The 21,961-nt window shown below is 45.0% G+C and overlaps 2 protein-coding genes across 2 annotated transcripts; both read right to left on the bottom strand.

Moving 5' to 3' along the window:
- Positions 1 to 7,838: 7,838 nt before the first annotated feature.
- LOC112000149 (uncharacterized) lies at positions 7,839 to 9,587 on the bottom strand. The gene has a single exon (XM_065764755.1). It carries the CDS (start codon positions 9,585 to 9,587, stop codon positions 7,839 to 7,841), a length of 1,749 nt encoding a protein of 582 aa, XP_065620827.1.
- A 1,093-nt stretch (positions 9,588 to 10,680) lies between these two features.
- LOC112000150 (uncharacterized) lies at positions 10,681 to 11,331 on the bottom strand. Its single transcript, XM_024032261.2, has one exon. The coding sequence runs from the start codon at positions 11,329 to 11,331 to the stop codon at positions 10,681 to 10,683; it is 651 nt and encodes a 216-aa protein (XP_023888029.2).
- Between the last annotated feature and the right edge of the window lie 10,630 nt (positions 11,332 to 21,961).

Genomic DNA, 21,961 nt, shown 5'->3' with positions numbered 1-21,961 from the left:
ATTGTTACTATCTATGGTGTGCGGGTGGTTTCTATGGTGTGCAAGCTTGACATTTTGGTCACCAAATATTAACATATTTCGAGACCCTAGATGGGGAAGAGGCCAGAAAACTCCTGGAGACGACCCATTGCTTTAAAGTAAATACGGATCAAGTTATGTTAGAGGTCTTCAACAAAGAGATGGTGATCCAAATGGACTTAAGGTTGCTGCATGTTGTAAATTACCTTGGTTGAATTTACAAATGGGCTGTGGGGGATTGTGGTTGCCACAATGGTAGTTGTGGCTGATTGCTATTGGTTTTTGTGATGGTTATTTTATTATTATTTTAATGAGTTTATTTATTTATTTTTTATATATATTATTTTAAATGAAGTGGTAAAAAAATAGAACATTTGATATAGAATGTATTGTAAAAATATGATATTAAAATAGATAAAGTAGGTTTTTGATGATTTAAAAGCTAAAATTTTTAGCTCCTTTGATGTAATGCTCTTATGTACATATTAGCATACTTTTCAATATATATATGATTTGGGTGGAAATTGAATAAAATATTTCTAAATATTATACCTTCTCCTCTTCTTTGTGCATAGATTTAGCACAATAATTACTCCAATACCCCATTAATCACCACGCTTAAAAAAAATAAAAAAAGTCTCTCTCTTCTTTAACGTGAGATTAAACATTTTACTAACTCATTATCTTTTATATTAAATCCTATATTTTTATATTTATGTTATCATATTTATTCATTTTAATAAGATAATATTAAAAAGCTAAAAAAAAATTCTACTGATATCACTAATAATCTATCTCATTAATTGGCTGTTAATTTATTTGTCAAATTTAATTTAATTTTATTTGTGTCCGTGAACTTTGTTCAAATTAATTACTAAATTACAAGTTGTAAACCAAATGTCTAGCATGTTAGAATATGGGAATTGGAATGGAATGCAAAAAGGGAACCTTAGTAAAGAGAGCAGATACGGTTTTGTGTGTCGTGTGGGATGGGATGGGATGGGATGGGATGGGATGAGATGATGATGATTGAAAAGTATGGGGGGTGGGTGCGGAGAGGAAGGCCTGCGTTTGTTTGAAATGGTGACATGAGGTGAAAGGGACGGTTTTAAAGGTGGGGGGATATCCCGACACAAGCACGCCTTACGGAGCCAAATTAGTAAAAGCAAAAGGTTTTAGCATTTATTTCGGGTTGTCCCTCCGAGTCTGAGAGTCTGAGTCTACTGAGTAGTACCCTACAATCCCAGTACCAAAAAAAATATATTTACTACTCAATGCATTTGCATTTATTGGACAGTGCCAACACCATGATACTTCTCTCTCTCTCTCTCACTACACATTGCCTATTGGTGTGAATTCATTAATATTATTATTGAGTATGACTTGACTATTCTTTCCTTCTTTTCTATTCCCCATTCTTCGAGTTTGGCATTACACACTTTTCAATATTAAAAAATAAAAATAAAAAAACATTTCATAGCAACAACAGCATGTTACATCTCTTTCTCACCCATCCTTCCTTATTTACGTGCCTTTTGTCCCCCCAATTCCCCGCCTCTCTTTCAAATTAAAGACCCCTTTAATTATCATCAGTCAACACCAACTCAACCTAGGAGTAAAATAAAACTGAAAAACTCATGTCTCATAAAAAAAAAAAAAAAACACAACTACAAAATTGGGAAAAGTTATTAAAGGCGTTAATTTAAAAATATCATTAATATTTTTTATTAAAAAAAACTAATTTTTTTGATAATTTATTATTTTTTACTTTATGGGCAACTATTAACCAAACCCTGTAAAGTTTAGGTGATTTATCTATGCCTTTTTTGTATTATAAAATTGATATTTTAAACCTTTGTAATATTTGAAATAAGGTAATTGATCCTCTCCAAAAATAAATAAATAAGGCACTTTGATTATTTTGTTAAACTTTTACCATCATCATCATCATCATCATCATCATCCTCATCATCATTATTATTATTATTATTATTATAAGATATAGGGTAAGCTTAATATAGTTGGAAGTCTAAGTTGATAAGTTTAAATGAGGTCTATAAGTCTATTATATTTAAATGTTAATTTAATAATTTTTTTTAATATTACTAAAGCAAATATTAGTTTAATGAATTAATAAATACCATATAGAGAATTAAATATCATAGATTAAACATAAAATTTAACAAAAATAGATGAAAAATTAATTTTTTAAAAATGTTTACTTTATCTTAGATCTAAGATAATGCATGGTTAAGTATAGTTGTAATCTAATTTTCAATTTTATATTTTGGTGTAAGTAGAGAGACATAGATTTTTTAGTGTGTGGTTGTGTAAGAGATTAGGTGGTTAATATTGATAATCTACTATGTAGGTGTAGGGACTGGATTTGGGACACTTCTTCAGATTGAGAGAGTGGACCCAAGCCCAGTTTGCCCTTCAATGAATTTATAGAGTGTGGGCTCAAGAACTAGGCTCTAGTAAGGTGTACAACTGCCCTGCATGGTTACATGTGAATTCATCAACTTGAACATGGATTGGGATGCACAATGATGCTCCTCGGACTGGTCTTCCGAAGTTTGATGTTCTTATTATTTCTTTTCAGATTCATTACAAAGGTTCCAGAGGGCATGGGTCATTACAGGACTCCTTAATGTCGATCCTTTTTTTTTTTTTTTTTTTTTTTTCCAGGAGAGACTCCCTACGTTATATACCCCTCTAAACTGATCCTAACCCTCCATTTGTTGATCAATTAGGCTACCACTTGAGAGCCTGTCCCATCAGCCGCATCCCTGTTCCTCCAACGGGTTGCAGCACCCAAGACGGCGCTGTTCAGGAGTCCCGTTCTCATTAATGCGGCCAAGACGTTAGTTGAGGGCATTCAATGTAGAGGTGACAGCTCGCCTAAGGCTCGTTCCTTCGCCATGCTCCCGTCGCTGACGCGTGGCACTGGACCCTCTCCTCCTCAGATATTCAAGAAGTCCCCTTCGGTGGGGGGGGGGGGGTGCTCGTGTTCTTCCGAGGTCTCGGACGCCCGAGGATGGGCCCCTCCTCAGATATGTTCCTCGAGGGTCGGTCCTTGCGCTTTCATCCTCGGACCCCTCATGCATCCTCGGCGTGGGCCCTTTGGGCCTGGCTTGGAGTGCGCTGAGGCTACCCGATTTTCTGGCCCTACAATAGCCCTTCATAATCTTCCTACACGTACCCTCGGGCGGGGAGAAGGGTTTTGACATCCTCGGGCTCGCTCCGTGCCCAGTCGAGCCTTACCCCCCGTCAACACTAGGGTCTATTCATCTGCCCAAGGCACGTTGCTGACGTTTCGGAACGTGTAACGTGCCCATCATTGAATTCAGGCGGCTCTGTGCTCCCCACGTCTAATGAGGCGTTACCAATCCAACGGTGGAGGTTTGTTTCGCATTTATGGGCGGGAAAACCCGCGTGGCTCTTCAATTTGGGGTATAAATACCCATATGAACCGCTTCTTCTTGTTCCTTATTTGCCATCAAGAATTCTCGCGCGTCCTTCCTGAGTTTAGCCATACTCGCACTTACATCTCCAGCACAAAAAGCCTGTCCGAGGAGCTCCTCCTCTTCCCAGTAAGTCGCTCTATCCCTCTCTAAGCTCTCTTCCTCTTTACCCCTTTTTCTCCATCACCTGTTCTTTCTTAGTTCCTTTAGGCATCAACTGGGATGGGTAGGTTTAAGAAATACGTCTATACTGAGGAGGCAATGGAGAAATTCATCGCCGACTATAGAATTTCCGGCAATGTAGGTCTGAGATATTGTGAGGATGGGGATTGGCTCTTACAAAGACAGGAGGGCGAAGTGGTAATTCCCATTGTCGCCTTCCTTGAAGGGGGGATGAGGATCCCCATGGGGCCGGTGATGAGGGACTACCTCACGCACTTCCAATTGGCCCCTACCTAGTGTGGAATAAACATCTTTAGGATTTTGGGCTGTGTGGACACCCTGAATGAGAAGATGGGGTTAAGGTTGACCCACTATGACGTGAACTAGTGCTACAACCTTCAGCTCCTTAAGGGCAAGTCTTATTATCTGAAGACGAGGGATGACAGGGTGCGGCTCATCCAGTGCCTCCTTGAGTCCAGCAAGGGGCTAAACAAGGATTTCCTCATCGTGTCCGGGGAGTGGCACGATGGCCTTCACTGTCCAACAACGGAGGGAATACCAAGTGGGGCAGTGGGAGTAGGAGGGGTTTCAAGTTCTCTTGTCTTTTTTCTTGTCTTTTTTCTTTTACTAACGCGGTGGTGCTTTCCATTTGCAGACCCGGACGCTTTTGAGCGCCACTTCCACCTGGTCAACTGGGAGGATTTGCAGAAGGTGTTGAGGGTGTTAGTTTATATAAACGAGGACGACAATCAAGTTAGGGCCGCCCACAAAATCTTGGGGTATACTCTTGTCCAGAAATCATTCCCGGTTCTAAAGCACGTGATCCGAGCCAACGATCCTCGGCTTCAAAAAATTACTGTAACCGAGGACGGATTTCAGTTTCCTGAGGAGCCCTCCGAACCAGAAGTTGTTACTGTAGCCGTCCTTTCTTCTTCTATTCGCCGAGGCTGCCGACGAGGCTCCAGAGAGGGAGGAGGACGCGTTCGACGTTTTCGCCCAGCTTTAGAAGCCCTTCCTCTGCCAACGATGGGTTACAAGAGGAAGCCCACCACCAGCTTGTTGGACCTGATTAAAGGCCAACCGGGGAAGTCCCAGTAGAAGCTTCCTCCTCCTCCTCTGAAGACTAGGTCGACTTCTGCTCAACAGAAACTTCCCCCTCCTCCTCCTCCTCCTTCCCAGACGAGCCTGCCTTCTGAGTCCGTGCCCACTGACCCTAAGAAGAAGAAGGATAAGGGCAAAAGGCTTATGGAGGATAAGCCAGTGTTCTCGCAAGAGGAGGAAAACACTCTGCGGCCGTCCAAGCAGCTTAAGATAGGCGGCAAGAGCTAGGATAGGCAAGTCGTCGACACCTCGTCCGAGGCTCAGGCCTGGCTCCCAGCGCCGATGCTCCATGGAGAGCCCTTGAGGGATGACGCCTCCCTCAGAGACTTCATTGAGGGCGAAGGCGCGCACGTGGCCGATGCGCTGGAGAGGTGCCTGCTGCTTCCAGCGGACATGGCCGAGCAGAACTCTTTGAGGAGCAAGCAGGTCTTCCTCAACCTTAAGCGATATATGGGGATGGTAAGGGCTATAACTTTGACTCCCTTTCCTTTCCTCTCCTTTCCCCTTTTTTCTTTTGAGTTGGGCTCATAGTGCATTGGCTACTCTGGTAGGCTGTCCAGGCCGTCTATAGGTTGGAGGAGGTGGCTAACGACCAGGGGAAGGCCCTCGACCAGGAGCGAAATAGGCGGTTTCAGGCTACCCAGACCCTGAAGAACTCCGAGGCAGACCTTGCCAAGGCCCGAGAGGACTTGAAGGCGATGACCAAGGCTCAGGATAGTGCAGTGTCTGGCCTTGAGGGTGCCCAGAACCAGGCCAAGGAGCAGACAAGGCGCCTGGGCGAGGCAGAGGAGCAGCTGGGGATCACGAGGGATCTGATCGCAGATCTACAGGCTAAGGTGACTGCGGCCGAGGGGGCCCAGAGGGAGGCAGAGTGGGCCAGAGAGGAGGCTTGGCGGGCTAAGGTCGAGGCGGATTTTGGCAGGGAGATGGCCTTGATTGCCAAGAAGGAGGCCGAGACTGCAGCCTACGCTGATGGGGTGGCTGAGGTAGAGGCCTTCTATAAAGCTCAAGTTCCGGGGGTATGTAGGCGATACTGCTCCCAGGTCTGGGCTGAGGCCCTCAAACAAGCTGGGGTGGAGGCCACATCCGACCTGTGGAAGGCGGAGAGCGTGTACTACCCCCCTGCTATCCGCGAGGCCGCCCCTGATGGCGCTAAGGTTGGGGAGATTGTTGAGGAGGTGGGGGCTGCTGAACTAAGGGAAAATCCGAGCGAGGAGGTGCCCCAAGAGGTAGCGGAGGTCCCATCCGATGCTCAAATCCCCACCACCGAGGAGGCAGCTATTCTCGCCGTACCCCTACAGGCCGTCCCCTTAGGCCAGGGCTTGGAGGACTCAGAGGTTGCCCCTATCCAACCTGAGCAGAAGGAGTAGATTCTCTAGCGTCTCGGTTCAACCTGCTTTTGCCGCTTGCTTGACCTTTGTCTATGCTTTTTATGTCATTTTATTTTATTTTGTTATCCTTCTCTCTTTTTATTTTTATGTAAGGCGGCTCTTGCCACGCAACTTCTATGGACACTTTGTTGTAATGGGAGTTTAATTTCCCTTTTTATTTATTTTAATTGCTTATTTGTTCACACGCTGCCTGCTTCCTCTCTTTTGTTTTTATTTGCATGATTTTGGCTTGAATCATATGTCAGCCAATTGCGTCAGTAACAATGATAAGGGGAAAGAATGTATGCGTGGGCAGTCCCCTTATGTCCCAAGGGTTAGTTAGGGTTTTGATCCTTTCCTAACTTAGGATATTTTGAAGTAGTTAGTTTCCCCATAGGCTTGAGTTCGAGGACCATGCAATGCCTTGGTTCTGTCTAACACCTAGGATATTTTGAAGTAGTTAGTTTCCCCATAGGATTGAGTCCGAGGACCATGCGATGCCTTGGTTCTGTTTAACACTTAGGATATTTTGAAGTACTTAGTTTCCCCATAGGATTGAGTCCGAGGACCATGCAATGCCTTGGTTCTGTCTAACACTCAGGATATCTCGAAGTAGTTAGTTTTCCCATAGGATTGAGTCCGAGGACCATGCAATGCCTTGGTTCTGTCTAACCCTTAGTCTTGTCGTCAGAACGCGAGATACATAGTCATAATAGGGTAAGCATTTGAATCCAAAAAGGCTTCTTCATTAATAATAATACATTTTCAGGTTATTTACCTTCCATGGACGAGGTACAAGTTTTTCATCTAGATCTTCTAAGTAGTACGCACCTATCCCCGCCATTGACGTAATTCGGTAGGGCCCCTCCCAGTTGGGTCCCAGCTTTCCCCAAGAAGGGTTCTTAGCAGCTCCTACGATTTTTCTCAGCACCAGGTCCCCCGGTGTTAGTGGTCTGAGTCTCATATTGGTATCATACCCCTGCTTGAGCTTTTGTTGGTAATAGGCCAGTTGGATCATCGCTCGTTCCCTTCGTTCGTCTATTAGGTCCAGGCTCCTCCCCAGCAGTTCATCGTTGCTACCTGGGGTGAAAGAGCTTGTCCTTAGTGTCGGGTAGCTTGTTTCCAGGGGGATTACTGCCTCGGCTCCATAAGTTAAGGCGAAAGGTGTTTCCCCCGTTGACCGCCGGGGCGTGGTCCGATATGTCTAGAGTACGTGGGGCAGCTCCTCTACCCATCTCCCCTTAGCATCGTCAAGTCTCTTCTTAAGCCCGCTGACGATAACCTTGTTGACGGCCTCGGCTTGCCCGTTTCCCTGAGGGTAGGCGGGCGTTGAGTATCTATTTGTGATACCAAGCTCATGACAGTACCTCCTGAAGGCCTTGCTATCGAATTGGAGTCCATTATCCGAGACAAAGGTGTGAGGGACCCCAAATCGCGTCACAATGTTCCTCCAAAGGAATTTCTTTGCATCCACGTCCCTGATGTTGGCCAATGGCTCGGCCTCAACCCACTTGGTAAAGTAGTCTGTGGCCACTAACAGATACTTCTTATTCCCTGGCGCTCTGGGGAATGGTCCTACAATGTCCAAGCCCTATTGGGCGAACGGCCACGGGCTGGACAAGGGATTAAGGACCCCTCCTGGCTGATGGATATTGGGGGCGAACCTTTGGCACTGGTCACACCTCTTGACATAGTCCTGGGCCTCTTGCTGCATCCCCGGCCACTAGTATCCCTGTGTGACGGCTCGGTGAGACAAGGACCTCCCCCTTGTGTGGCTCCCGCAGATTCCCTCGTGCAGCTCTTCGAGCAGTAATTCTGCTGCTTCGGGGTGGACGCATAGCAGGTATGGCCCCGAGTAGGAGTGCCTGTATAGTTTGTGGTCCTTGGATAACCAGAACCGAGGAGCTTTTCTTCGTACTTTCTTAGCCTCTGACTTGTCTTGGGGCAGGATATCATCTTTGAGGAATCTCACAATGGGGTCCATCCAGCTGGGACCCATTCCGACCCTAAGGATGGGGATCGCTTCCTTAGTCGCCTCGCTCACCCTTTCCAGGTGCTCGACAAGTATGGTCCGAGGTAGATCGTCTACCGAGGAAGTTGCGAGTGTGGCTAATGAATCGGCATGGCTGTTCCCACCCCTGGGGATATGAGACAGACTAAAAGGGTCGAAATTTGACTGCAAGCGCTTGACTTGGCTTAGGTATTCTTGCATTCTCGGATCTCGGGCCTCCATCTCTCCCTTTACCTGTCCTACTACTAGTCTCGAGTCTGAGAACATCTCCACTGACTTTCCTCCCATCTTCTGTACCATAGCCATACCTTGCAATAATGCCTCGTACTCGGCCTTAGTGTTTGTGGCCGGGAATCTGAGTCTCAGGGATTTCTCTATGACATGATCTTCAGGGGACACTAAGACTAGTCCTACTCCCGACCCTCTCTGGTTTGCCGCGCCATCAACATATACTTTCCAGCATGGTGGCCTCGGGACAGAGACCGCTCCCACTGGCCTTTCATCAGCGATCCTTCCCTCGGTTCCCACTTCTACAATTGGCTCAACAAACTCCGCCGTCAAGTCTGCCAGAACCTGGCCCTTTATGGTAGTCCGAGGCATGTATTTAACGTCGAAGGCTCCCAGGATAGTATTCCACTTTGCGATTCTTCCCGTGTAGTTGGCGGCCCGAAGTATGGACTTCAAGGGTAGTTGGGTTAAGACAACCACTGTGTGGGCCTGGAAATAATGAGGCAGCTTTCGCGTGGCATGGACCACGGCAAGTATGGCTTTCTCCAAGGGTAAGTACTTGACCTCGGCTTCGTGCAATGACTTACTAATGTAGTAGATCGGTTTTTGGACGCCACTGTCGTCTCGTATCAACACCAGGCTCACAGCGTGGTTCCCCACAGTAATGTATGCGTATAGGACCTCGTCGGCCTCTGGTTTAGACATGATGGGTGGCCGGGCTAGGTAATCCTTGAGCTGTTGGAAGGCCGTGGCACATTCCTCGGACCACTCAAATCCCTTCCACTTGTTGAGTAGGAGGTAGAATGGTCTGCAGCGGTCGACCGACCTGGAAATGAATCGATTCAGGGCTGCGATCATCCCAGCAAGCCTCTGGATCTCTTTGGGGTTTTGCGGAGGTCTCAGGTTTTGGATAGCTCTGATTTGGTCAGGGTCGACCTCGATCCCCCGATGGGTGATGATGTAGCCCAGGAACTTGCCCGATCCTACGCCAAACGAGCACTTGGATGCATTTAGTTGTAGCCTGTGCTTTCTGAGGACGTCGAATATATAGCCGAGGTCCCGCAGATGCTCGGACACCAATCTGCTCTTTACCACCATATCGTCAACATAGATCTCAATGTTCTTACCCAACAACGGCTCGAACATTCTCGTTATCATCCTCTGATAAGTAGATCTAGCGTTCTTCAAGCCGAATGGCATCACCTTGTAGTGGTAGTTTCCGATGGGCGTCATGAAGGCCGTCTTCTCCTGATCCTTCAAGGCTAATGGGATCTGGTGGTAGCCTTGAAAGGCGTCTAGGAAGCTCATCCGAGGATGGCCTGCAGTTGCGTCCACCAGCTGGTCTATTCATGGCATTGGGAAGGGGTTCTTTGGGCAGGCTTTATTCAGGTCCGTGAAGTCCACGTAAACCCTCCATTTCCCATTCTTCTTGACCACCACAGTGTTGGCTAACCACTCGGGGTAGAATACTTCTTTAATAGCGCCTGCGCGCTTGAGTTTATTGACCTCTTCCTTAACTGCCTCGGCGTGCTCCTTTAACGGGCGTCGGGGTGGTTGCTTCCTGGGGATCACCGAGGGGTTGATGTTAAGGTGGTGACAGATGAAGGATGGGTCAATCCTTGGGGCATCGCAAGGGTCCTATGCAAACACGTCCAGGTTACTCTTGAGAAACTCAAGCAACTCCTCCTTCTCTCAGGGAGGTAGTTGGGTTCCGACCTGAAAAAATCTCTCCTGGTCATTGTCGATGACCACTTTCCCTAGGCCTTCGAGCCTTGCTTCCTCGGCAGCTGTGTCAACTGGTGCCATTGAGGCGGTTAGCTGCTATAAGTTTTTGGCCAGGGTAGCCGAGGGCTCCGTATCTTGCGGGCGTGAGGTGGCCACGACCATACACCGCCTTGCCGTTGACTGGCACCCTCGAATCTCAAGGATTCGGTCTCCAGACGGGAATTTCACTTTCTGGTGCAAGGAAGAGGCGACACCTCCTAAGGTGTGGAGCCAAGGCCTTCCCACAATGGCAGTGTAGGGGGAATACATGTTCACTACAATAAAATCCACCTCCACTACTTCCGGGCCGGTCTAGATGGGCAGCCTGATCATGCCCTCTAGGATGACTAGCTTCCCATCGAAGCTCATCAAGGGGGAGTTATAGGGCGACAAGTCCTCGGGTTTTAGCCCCAGCCCCTTATAGAGGTCAGGGTACATGACCTCTGCCGTGCTGCCATCGTCCACCATCACCCTTTTGACGTCATAGCCCCAATTCTGAGGGTGATCACCAAAGCGTCGTCGTGGGGTTGGGTGGTTCCGTCTTTGTCCTCCTCGGAAAAAGTCAGGGTTGGGTGACAGCCTCTTCTGGCCCTCTTTGGGACTCCCCGGCGGCCACCTGGGCCATGGACAGCACCCGTGAGGGGCGCATGCCTGTTCTTCCTAGCGCAGCCAAGATCACATTAATTGTTCCCGCGGGTTGCCCCATGGCTGTGTCCCTCCGTGGCTCCTGGTAGGTCTGGCCATGCTGGCTGCTGGAATGGTGAAGGAGATGCTTCAGCCTCCCCTCCCGGACTAACTGATCCAGATAGTTCCAGAGATTCCTGCAGTCCTCCGTAGCATGCCCGTGGTCTTGGTGATATTGGCAGTAGTGGTCCTGGTTACGCTTTTCAGGGTTCCCCGACATCTTATTCGACCACCTGAAATACGGTTCGTTCTTGATCTTTTCCAGCACCCTGTGCACCGATTCTCGGAATACAGTGCCGACAGCCTGGGCGTTTGTCGCCCCTGATTGCCCTATGAAATCTCTTCTTGGACGGGCGTTGTTATATCGGTCCAACCTGGAATCCCTCCTCTCCTGAGGGACAACCTTTTCCTTCCCCTTGCCCTGCAGCAAATCTTCCTCCACCCATTTGTATTTGTCGATTCGGTCTATTAGCTGCCGCATGTTGGTGGCGGGCTTACCAGTTAAGGACTTCCTCAGGCCATGCCCCATCGGGAGCTCGTTCTTGAACGTGTTGATGGCGACATCATCGTATTTGCCGTCCAACTCGTTGTAAATCTCCTAATACTTGTCCGAGTAAGCCTTGAGGGTCTCGTCATCGCGCATGGTCAGGGACAGTAATGCGCTCATGGGTTGAGAAGGTCTGCTGTTCGTGACAAAATGGGAACCAAAGGCTTGGGTCAACTGTCTGTTCGAGTCTACGGAATTCGTCCTCAAGCCGTTGAACCACCTCATTGCCACAGGCCCCAAGTTGGAAGGGAAGACTTTGCACATCAGCGCCTTGTTCTTAGAGTGAACGGCCATCCTCTGATTGAACTGGCTCACGTGCTCCACAGGGTTCGTCTTGCCATTGTAAATGGTGAAGGTCGGCTGTTGGAACCTCTGAGGGAGCTCCGCCTCGTCTATGCGACGCGTAAAGGGTGACTTGGAGAGCCGGTCCAGCGCCCTGCTCATGGCATCGCTTCCCAAGCCCTTAGGGGTGGGGCTGCCACGCCTACGCCTCCGATAGCGCTCATCCTCGTGGGAGAAAACTTCACTCGGGGGTGTCGTCGACCCCTGCCTATAGTTGTCATCACTTTCGTCGTCAGAAGGTAAGTCGAGGCTGGGTTCGGGTCGCTTTCGTTGTGCATGGCGCAACTTTCTCTCGAGATCGTCTATCTCTCGCTGCGTGGCCACCTTGTCTTCCTGCCTCTAAGAGGCGTGACTCTTATCCTCCCGCGGTCTCGTGGCTGGGTCGTTATTGCCTCCCTAGGGCACGCGGCCGCTTCGATGCGTATGACTTTCGCTGGTTTGAGAGGTGTGCACGCTTCCTTCTCGGAATCGTCTGTTCTCTTCATTCGGCCGTGCCCTGTGTCGCCATAGTCGTTCGGGCGTTGGGGTTTTGCTGGTTCGTGTCGATGGGAATTCCCTTGGTGAGGGTCTGACCCTACCATGCCTAGCTGTTGTCCTTATTGACGCACGAGTTCTCCCTACAGACGGCGCCAATTGTAGGGACCGAATTTGGGACACTTCTTCAGATTGAGAGAGTGGACCCAAGCCTAGTTTGCCTTTCAATGAATTTATAAAGTGTGGGCTCAAGAACTAGGCCCTAGTAAGGTGTACAACTGCCCTGCATGGTTACATGTGAATTCATCAACTTGAACATGGATTGAGATGCACAATGATGCTCCTCGGACTGGTCTTCTGAAGTTTGATGTTCTTATTATTTCTTTTCAGATTCATTACAAAGGTTCCAGAGGGCATGGGTCATTACAAGACTCCTTAATGCCGATCCTTCTTTTTTCCTTTTTCTTTTTTTTTTTTCTTTTTTTTAGGAGAGACTTCCTACATTATATACCCCTCTAAACTAATCCTAACCCTCCATTTGTCGATCAATCAGGCTAACACTTGAGAGCCTGTCCTATCAGCCGCATCCCTGTTCCTCCAACGCGTTGCAGCACCCAAGACGGCGTTGTTCAGGAGTCCCGTCCTCATTAATGCGGCCAGGATGTTAGTTGAGGGCATTCAATGCAGAGGTGATAGCTCGCCTAAGGCTCGTTCCTTTGCCGTGCTCCCGTCGCCGACGCGTGGCACTGGACCCTCTCCTCCTCGGATATTCAAGAAGTCCCCTTCGGTGGGGGGGGGGGTGCTCGTGTTCTTCTAAGGTCTCGGACGCCCGAGGACGGGCCCCTCCTCGGATATGTTCCTCGGGGGTCGGTCCTCGCGCTTTCATCCTTGGACCCCTCATGCATCCTCGGCGTGGGCCCTTTGGGCCTGGCTTGGAGTGGGCTGAGGCTACCCGATTTTCTGGCCCTACAGTAGGATATTTGTTTTCAAAAATTAAAGTCTCAAGCTAATAGGGAAAATTAATCATCATTGATGATCTAGCACTTTTACAATTTTTTTTTAACACTTTAAAGTTTCAAATAGGTTCAGTTTTTATTAGTCTAGTATTTTGAAGGTCTTGTTAGAGTTGAGAAAAATAAAATGCTGAGACCACTAGAAATTTTACTACAAAATGTTTCCAAACTAATTAATGTGACAATAAATGTGATTGGTGAACTTTAACAACCTAATTAATGAATGTTTGAATTTCTTTTTTGTGATTGATGGCACATTAGTTTATAATTGTGGGGTCAATTTTTGTGGCCCAAGCCCAAAAGATCTGGAGTCTGAGCCCAATGAACCCGGGACAATGAATTTATAGAGAGTGGGTGAAAGAGCTGGGCTAGATAGGAATTAAACAACGGCTAGCATGGGATTCAAAGATAAATAAACATAAAGACACTCATAAAGCCTAATTAAATAAAAATCTGAAGAGATAGTTCATAAATTATAATCTTATTTTTGGCCTCTAACAATCTTTTGTACTATAGTTTCTCTTCTTTTATTTTCCTCTCTATTTTTTCTCTCTCCCCCCTTTCTTATGGGGGATCTTTCACATTATATAGTACCTTTTGGATCATCTTGATCGTACACTTGTTAGTTATCTGAGCATCTACTTGAGTACATATCCCATCAGACCTCTTCTTTGGTTCTCTGTGAGTGGTGGTGGTTGAGAGTGCATTGTTCAGAGGTCTTCTCCACATTAATGCAGTCAGAAAAGTTGCTGCAGTGCATTTAATGTGGTGGTAGCAGCTTTTCCTCCAGATATTTATCCGTTCTTATCATCTTTATATATGCTTGAAGTTTATCCTTATTATTGGAACCGTCAGGAAGTTCACTTGAACCACCCAGGTACTTGCTTGACTGAGAATCACCGTATCTGTGGAGATTATACTCTTCGGATCACTGATGCTCTATTCGGACTATACTCTTCGCTCATTTCCAAGTATATTTTGCCCACTTGGGTCCTTTCTCAATCACTTTCTCCTCTACGGACACGCCTTAGTCTTCGATTAGGGCCTTAGGCCCATTACATAACTCTGGGCTTTTACTCCCACAATAGCCCCTCAAAATTTTAGTTTTTCTCTCGTATCAGAGGAGAAAAAATAAGATTTTGATTTGATACAGAAAATAAAAGATAAAAACTCAAAGAATACCTGAGTTTACACGCGCGTGAGCATAAATCTGGGCGCTTCATTATTGCCGCTGCTGTTTCGGTATCCACGAAGCGGTATTAATTACTCCAAGCGGCACTCTGTCTCTCGCATCCAACGGTGGATGATCGATCCAACGGAAAATTTTTTTCCTCAGAATTTGGGCGGGATAGCTCCCACCCACTTTCTTGCTCCTATATAAGGCCTCAAAGAATACTCTCTCTCTCTTTTACTTTACGATTTCTTACTCTCTAGCGAATCCAAACATTCGAGCTCATTAGCCTTTTCAAATCATCCATCTCATTTCTGCAAAAATTCACGCAAATCCTTCCAAGGATTTAAGGATCACTCACCAACCCTATTCGTGTAAGTTTTAATCCCTTCAAACCCTTTATTCTCTTTTCGGCCAATGCTCTCGGCCCTCAAATTCTCATTTCTCAGTTATTACTCTCTGTCTCCCCTTATTTAACCAAAAATGGGCAAATTTCAGTATCTTGTCGACAGTCCTGCCTTAATAGAGGCATTTAAGCAAACATACGGCATACCACAAGGAGTAAACCTGAGGTATTATCCCACAGAAAGGACAGTATCTGACTGAAGAGAGGGAGAAGTCGTAATCCCTATGAAAGCATTCATAGAAGGGGGAATGACTCTCCCTATGGGTTCTGTTACCAAAAATTACCTTCGTAATCATAGGCTTTGTCCTGACCAGTGTGTGCCTAACGTCTTTATGATCCTAGGGGCAATTGACGCTTTGAATCGTCACTTAGGACTAGGGCTCACCTGGCTTGGCGTAGTACACATGTACGAATGTCATAGCCAAAAAGGAGGGGGATATTATCTTAAATCCCGGTCCGACATTGTTCGACTCATCTCTTGCCTTCCCAAATCTAACAAAAGGATAAAAGACGACTATCTGATCGTCTCGGGCGCATGGCATGACGGTCTTCATTGCCCAACCGAGCTAGGAGAGCCAAGTAGGACATCCTAGATTTAGATTTCCTAACAGTAGATTTGGACCCTTTGTTGTTATTGTTTATTATTATTATTATTATTATTATTTTAATGATTTTTCTTTTCTTTGTATCGGTATTTTCAAGTTTATGACTGAATTCTATTGTGGTGTTAACAGATAAATCACACGTTACTCCTCGACTTAGCCTTACAAACGTTGTCGCGCTCAACTACTTACTAAGATCAGAAATTTTTGTAAGTGAAGACGGGCAACTCCGGGCTGTTCCTCTTATTCTTGGTTACACATTAAAACTGAGCGATTGTCAGCCGGTTGGCAACGCTATAATGCAAGGGGACTATCAGATTAACCAAACAGACGTCTTTCGGCGCAACTTTCTAGCACCGTTCGATCTCACCCCCATGCCACATCCAAATCCACAGGCCATACCACAGCTCATACAGCTAGTTCAATAGGTTCCTCTTGAAGCAGCTGCAGAAAGAGAAGGAGTCGCTTCTTTAACCTTTTCTCTTAAGGAACAGATCGATCAGTTCAAGTTTGAAGAAGAGGCTTCATGAGGGGTACAGGTCGTTCAGATCTCGGATGTCGAAGAGGAGATTGACAGGCAATCCAGTGCTCTTCCTCCAGTCCTGATAATTGCTATTCTGGACGATTCTTCAGAAGAGGAAGAAATGGCAAGTCTCAAGGACTTGATGAAGAATAGAACTAAAAAAGCTGGGGCCAAAGAGACCAGTACGTCTCAACCAACTGTTAATCTTCCTCCACCACCTCTTCAAATTCCCTCTGATCTCGGCTTAAACCATTGCCAGATTTGAAGAAGAAGAGGCCCATTATAGATAATGAAGAAAAGGAGGTGGTGCCTCTAAAAAGGGCAAAGCAACAGAAAGTAGATAAGGGCCAGCGGAGCAAAAGGGCTTTGTCAACTAAGAGCTGAGACGAAGCTTTTGTCGCTGAGGTGCGCTGAGGGCCGCGTACCTGGTCCCCTAAGCTGGAGCTAGATGGTGCTCCCATCCCTTGGGATACCTCCCTTAGGAATTACCACTAGGGGAGGGCAAGTTTAGTTGTTAAAGCCCTTGAGCAGCCACTTCTCCTTCCAAAGGATATGGAGTCTTACAGGCGTTTCAGCCAGTATGAACTCTTCTTATCCCTCAAAAGGGATTTGGCCATGGTAAGTGAACTAGTCCATTTTTTCAATTAAAATGTTGATTGATTAATTATTATTTTTTTTTTACTTTATATTAAAATTTTTCCTTCTACTATATAGATTACTTAGCAGGTTTATGTGGCTGAAGAGTGGAGTAAAAGAACTTTTAATGAAGCCCAGGCCGAGGCTCACACTCGGTTTGAGGTTGAAAAATCTCTGGGTAGTTTGAAGGAAGATTATTCTCGGCTGTCCGAGTATCTGAGAGATATGACAAGCCAAAGGGATAATCTTGATGCTGGCCTGAAGATCGCTGAAAAGCAGGTTGAAGACCAACGCAAGCAGTTGTGCATGACTGAGATCAATCTGGAGATAGAGAGAGAGTCAGTCAAAGGTCTTCATGCTGAACTAAAGAAAGCCAAGGAAGCTGCTCAGTTGGCTGAGAAAGATGCTCAGCTGGCCAAAGAGGCAGTGGAGGCTAAGAGACAGGCAGTATATACTCTTGGGGCGGAGGAGACCTAACTCAGACTCATTGAGGAGTTTGCAAAGGTCTGCAGGGAATACTGTGATGTAACTTGGGATAAAGCCCTTAAAGCTGCTGGGGTCCCTCTAGAGGCTGACTTGAGGCAGCCTAAAAGTGTTTTCTATCATTCAGACATTTGCGAACTCCTAGAAGCTTCGGAGCAGCCTGTAGTCGACCAGACCATTCCTGATCCTACTGAAGCACCCAAAGAGTCTGGTCAGACTGGAGACCAGGGCAAGCAGGCTGAGGATCAGACCACGGATGCTGCTACTCAGCCCAGCCATGTTGCTGACCCTTTGGCTCCTCAGACGAAGACTTAGATATCTAAGAATTTCTATTTCGTACTTGTATTAGTTAGTTTTTAGTTTTTTTATTTTTTTATTTTTTATTTATTTTTTATTTTTTATGTAAGGGATTGAAATGTACTTTCTTTTTAATTAATGAAATTGTTCTTCTATTTTCTGTCTTCGTCGTACATGTTATGAAATTTACTATTATTGCAAATGACTGACTTGTAGTTAATATAACATAGGCAAACTTAACAATGATATCATATTAATGATGCAAACAATTTACTCCAATACTGGAAGAAACTGATTGTGTGAGAATTATTAATAAACATTAAAAGCAATGAATGATATGAAGATCTTACAATTTTTCTCGAATATTTATGGAGAATACTTCTGAGCACTAACTTAGTATTGAATGTGTGGCCAAAGAGATTTATCATAAGCTGGCATTTACTCAAATAAGTTTAAACACTTAGGAGGATCGTAAGGGAGTGTTAACTAACCCAAATCATCTAGTTTGAGGACTTCAAGCATGATTGGGTTTAAGTTTAAACACTTAGAAAAATTGTAATGGAGTGTTAACTAACCCAAATCATCTGGTTCGAGGACTTCAGGCATGATTGGATTTAAGTTTGAAAACTTAGGAGGATCGTAAGGTGGTGTTAACTAACCCAAATCATCTGGTCCGAGGACTTTAGGCATGACTGGGTTTAAGTTTAAACACTTAGGAAAATTGTAATGGAGTGTTAACTAACCCAAATCATTTGGTCCGAGGACTTTAGGCATGATTGGATTTAAGTTTAAACACTTAGGAGGATTGTAAGAGGGTGTTAACTAACCCAAATCATCTAGTTCGAGGACTTTAGGCATGACTGGGTTTAAGTTTAAACACTTAGGAAAATTGTAACTGAGTGTTAACTAACCTAAATCATCTGGTCCGAGGACTTTATGCATGATTGGATTTAAGTTTAAACACTTGTCCAAAAATTTTATATAATAAATTGGCATATTAATTAAAGAAAAGGTTCGATTAATAATAGTACCTTTTGAGGTTGTTTACATTCCAAGGGAGTTGTATTACATGACTATCTAAGTCTTCCAAAAAATACGCCCCAATACCAGCCCCTGAGGTAATACGATACGGCCCTTCCCAATTGGGTCCTAACTTTCCCTAAGCAAGGTTTTTTTGTAGTGCCCACAACTTTCCTGAGCACCAAGTCACCAGGTTCTAGAGGTCTTAGCTTTACGTTGATATCATAGCTTTGCTTGAGCTTTTGTTGATAATGTGCTAAGCGGACCATTGCATTTTCTCTCTTTTCATCAATCAGATCCAAACTCTTCTCCAACAGCTCACCATTGCCGGTCGGACTAAATAAGCTAGTTTTCAGTGTTGGGAATCCAGCCTCCACAGGTATGACAGCTTCAACCCCATAGGTTATCGAAAAAGGGGTCTCTCCGGTAGACCTACGAGGCGTAGTTTTGTTTATCCAAAGTACGTGTGGCAGCTCTTCTACCCATTTGCCTTTTGCGTCATCTAGTCTTTTCTTTAGTCCATTTACTATGACTTTGTTAACAACTTCTGTTTACATATTCCCTTGTAGATAAGCATGGGTGGAGTATCTATTCGTGATCCCCAACTCAACACAGTAATCCTTGAATGCTTTATTATCAAATTGAAGGCCATTGTCTGAGATGAGGGTATGGGGAATTCCAAACCAAGTGACAATATTTTTCTAGATAAACTTCTTGCATCGACATCCCTGATGTTGGCTAGAGGCTCAGCTTCAACCCATTTAGTGAAATAGTCTGTGCCGACCATAAGGTACTTCTTATATCCTGCGGCCTTAGGGAATGGACCCACTATATCTAAGCCCTATTGAGTAAATGGTCGTGGGCTAGATAGTAGGTTAAGGACTCCACCTGGTTGATGTATATTTGGTGCAAATCACTGACATTGATCACATTTTTTAACATAGTCATGGGCTTCTTTCTGCATATTTGGCCACCAATAACCTTGAGTAATGGTCCTGTGAGCCAAAGATCTTCCTCTAGTATGACTTCCATAGATTCCTTCATGCAATTCTTCCAAAAGTGATTCGACTGCTTCAGGATACATGCATAATAAGTATGGTCTTGAGTAGGAGCATTTGTAGAATTCATGGTCCTTGGATAACCAGAATCTAGTTGCCTTCCTCTGAACTTTTTTGGCTTCCAACTTCTCTTCAGGCAAAATATCATCTTTCAGGAATTTAACTATAGGATCTATCCAATTGAACTCGGTTCTGATTTGATAAACTTGAACAACTTCACTCCTCATTCCCATAGGCTTATGTAGGTCTTCGACGAGGATAACTCTAGGCAAATCCTACGCCGAGGATGTGGCGAGCGTGGCCAAAGAATCAGCATGTGCATTTCCATTTATGGGGATGTACAGTAAGTTAAAAGATTCAAACTCCGACTGCAAGCATTTAACTCAGCTTAAGTACTCCTACATTTATTCATCTTTCACCTCAAATTCTCCTTGTACTTGTCCAACGACTAGCCTTGAGTCCGAGAATACTTCTACTAACTTTCCTCCCATCCTTTGAACCATAGCCATTCCCATCAGTAGAGCTTCATACTCAGCCTCATTATTTGTGGCTGTGAAGCTTAATCTTAGCGATTTTTCAATAACGATTCTTTCTGGAGATATTAACACTATCCCCACTCTAGATCCTTTCTGGTTCGCTGCACCATCTACATATACTTCCCAGGATGAAGGGCCTTTCTGGGAGATTATGCCAACCGATTTTCCATCCATGTCCTGTGTTGGTATCAATTCTTCTAACGAAGGCTCAGTAAACTCATCTACTAAATCTGCGAGGACCTGCCCCTTTACGGAGGTGCGTGGCATATACTTGATGTCAAAAGCCCCTAGGATAGTACCCCATTTGGCTATTCTCCTTGTGTAGTCAGCACTTCTGAGTATGGTTTTGAGTGGAAGTTGGGTAAGAACAACCACTGTGTGCGCTTGAAAATAATGAAGCAACTTCCGAGTGCCGAGCACTACTGCCAGGATTGCTTTCTTTAATGGCAAATATCGAATCTTTACCTCATGCAATGATTTACTCACGTAGTAAACTAGCCATTGTACACCTTGGTCCACTCGTATCAACACCAAACTCACAGCATAAGGGGCCACGACAATGTAGGCAAACAAGATCTCATCTGGCTCAGGACTGGACATGATTGGTGGCCGAGCTAAATAGTCTTTAAGTTGTTGGAAAGCCAAAGCACACTCTTCAGTCCACTCGAATCCTTTCCATTTTTTGATCGATGAAAAGAAAGGTTTACACCTATCTGCTAATCGAGAAATGAATCGGTTCAGAGCAGCGGTCATTCCCATTAGTTTCTGAACTTCTTTAGGATTTCATGAGCTTGTAAATTGTTGATGGCCTTTATCTGATCGGGGTTAACTTCGATTCCCTTGTGAGTCACCATGTACCCCAAGAATTTGCCTGACTCCACACCAAATAAGCATTTGGAAGCGTTTAAACATAGCTTATACCTCCTTAGGACTTCAAAAATATTTTCAAGATCTTTTACATGTTCAGAGACGATCTTGCTTTTCACCATCATGTCATCTATGTAAATCTCGATACTTTTACCCAACTATGGCTCAAACATCCTCGTCATCATTCTTTGTTAGGTGGATCCTGCATTTTTCAAACCAAATGGCATCACTTTGTAGTGGTAGTTCCCAATAGGGGTGACAAAAGCAGTCTTCTCCTGATCCTTCATGGCTAATGGTATTTGATGGTAACCTTGGAAAGCATCCAGGAAACTCATCCGAGGATGGCCGACAGTAGCATCTACTAGCTGATCAATTTTTGGCATAGGGAATGGATCCTTAGGACAAGCCTTACTCAAATTAGTGAAGTCCACACATACTCGCCATTTCCCATTCTTCTTCTTCACCACCACCATATTTGCTAGCCACTCAAGATAAAAAACTTCTTTAATAGCCCCAGCTTGTTTGAACTTTGTTACTTCTTCTCTTACTACATCAGCATGCTCCTTGGATGAGCGTTGAGGAGGCTGCTTCTTAGGAGTAATCAATGGATTAACCTTTAAATGGTGACATATGAATTCTGGATCCACCCCTATGGCTTCGTAGGCATTCCAGGTGAATATATCAAGGTTTCTTTTAAGGAACTCTGTTAGCTCTTCCTTCTCTTGCAGAGGTAGCTGATGTTGGGATTAGTGCCCTTAAATCCTATTGTATGAGGCTATGTATGATATTATGTATGACATTATGTATGATATGATGTATGACTTGATATTGTAATTAATAAAGTTGTTTTATTATTACCTAAAATAATAGTAACATGAATATTTGGACATTATTATTTAGTCCATGAGATGCATTGTATGTGATTTATGTGATTTAGTCACAGAAGATATAAGTCACAAGTTCTTTGTAAACTCAGAATTTTAGTTCATAGTCGGTGATGAAATTGGGCATTTCATCTGCGAAGACTATAACATATCAACTAAAATGATTTGTCTTGATCATGGAAGTGGAGACTTCTAGTTGATGTGTTAATATGTTTTAAGAGTTAAAACATATTGAACTAGACTGCTGTGAGATTTATTATTCTCCTAACGACTGTCAATTAAATAATAAATCTCACGACT

The sequence above is a fragment of the Quercus suber genome, unplaced genomic scaffold (assembly GCF_002906115.3).
Source record: "Quercus suber isolate HL8 unplaced genomic scaffold, Cork oak 2.0 scaffold_582, whole genome shotgun sequence".
Classification (NCBI taxonomy): Eukaryota; Viridiplantae; Streptophyta; class Magnoliopsida; order Fagales; family Fagaceae; genus Quercus; species Quercus suber.
Note: the sequence above shows the minus strand (reverse complement) of the source record. Positions and strands in the feature narration are given on the sequence as shown.

Coding starts and splice junctions, on each gene's coding strand:
- LOC112000149 (XM_065764755.1), bottom strand. CDS start 9,587: ATGACGCCCATCGGAAACTACCACTACAAGGTGATGCCATTCGGCTTG.
- LOC112000150 (XM_024032261.2), bottom strand. CDS start 11,331: ATGGGGCATGGCCTGAGGAAGTCCTTAACTGGTAAGCCCGCCACCAAC.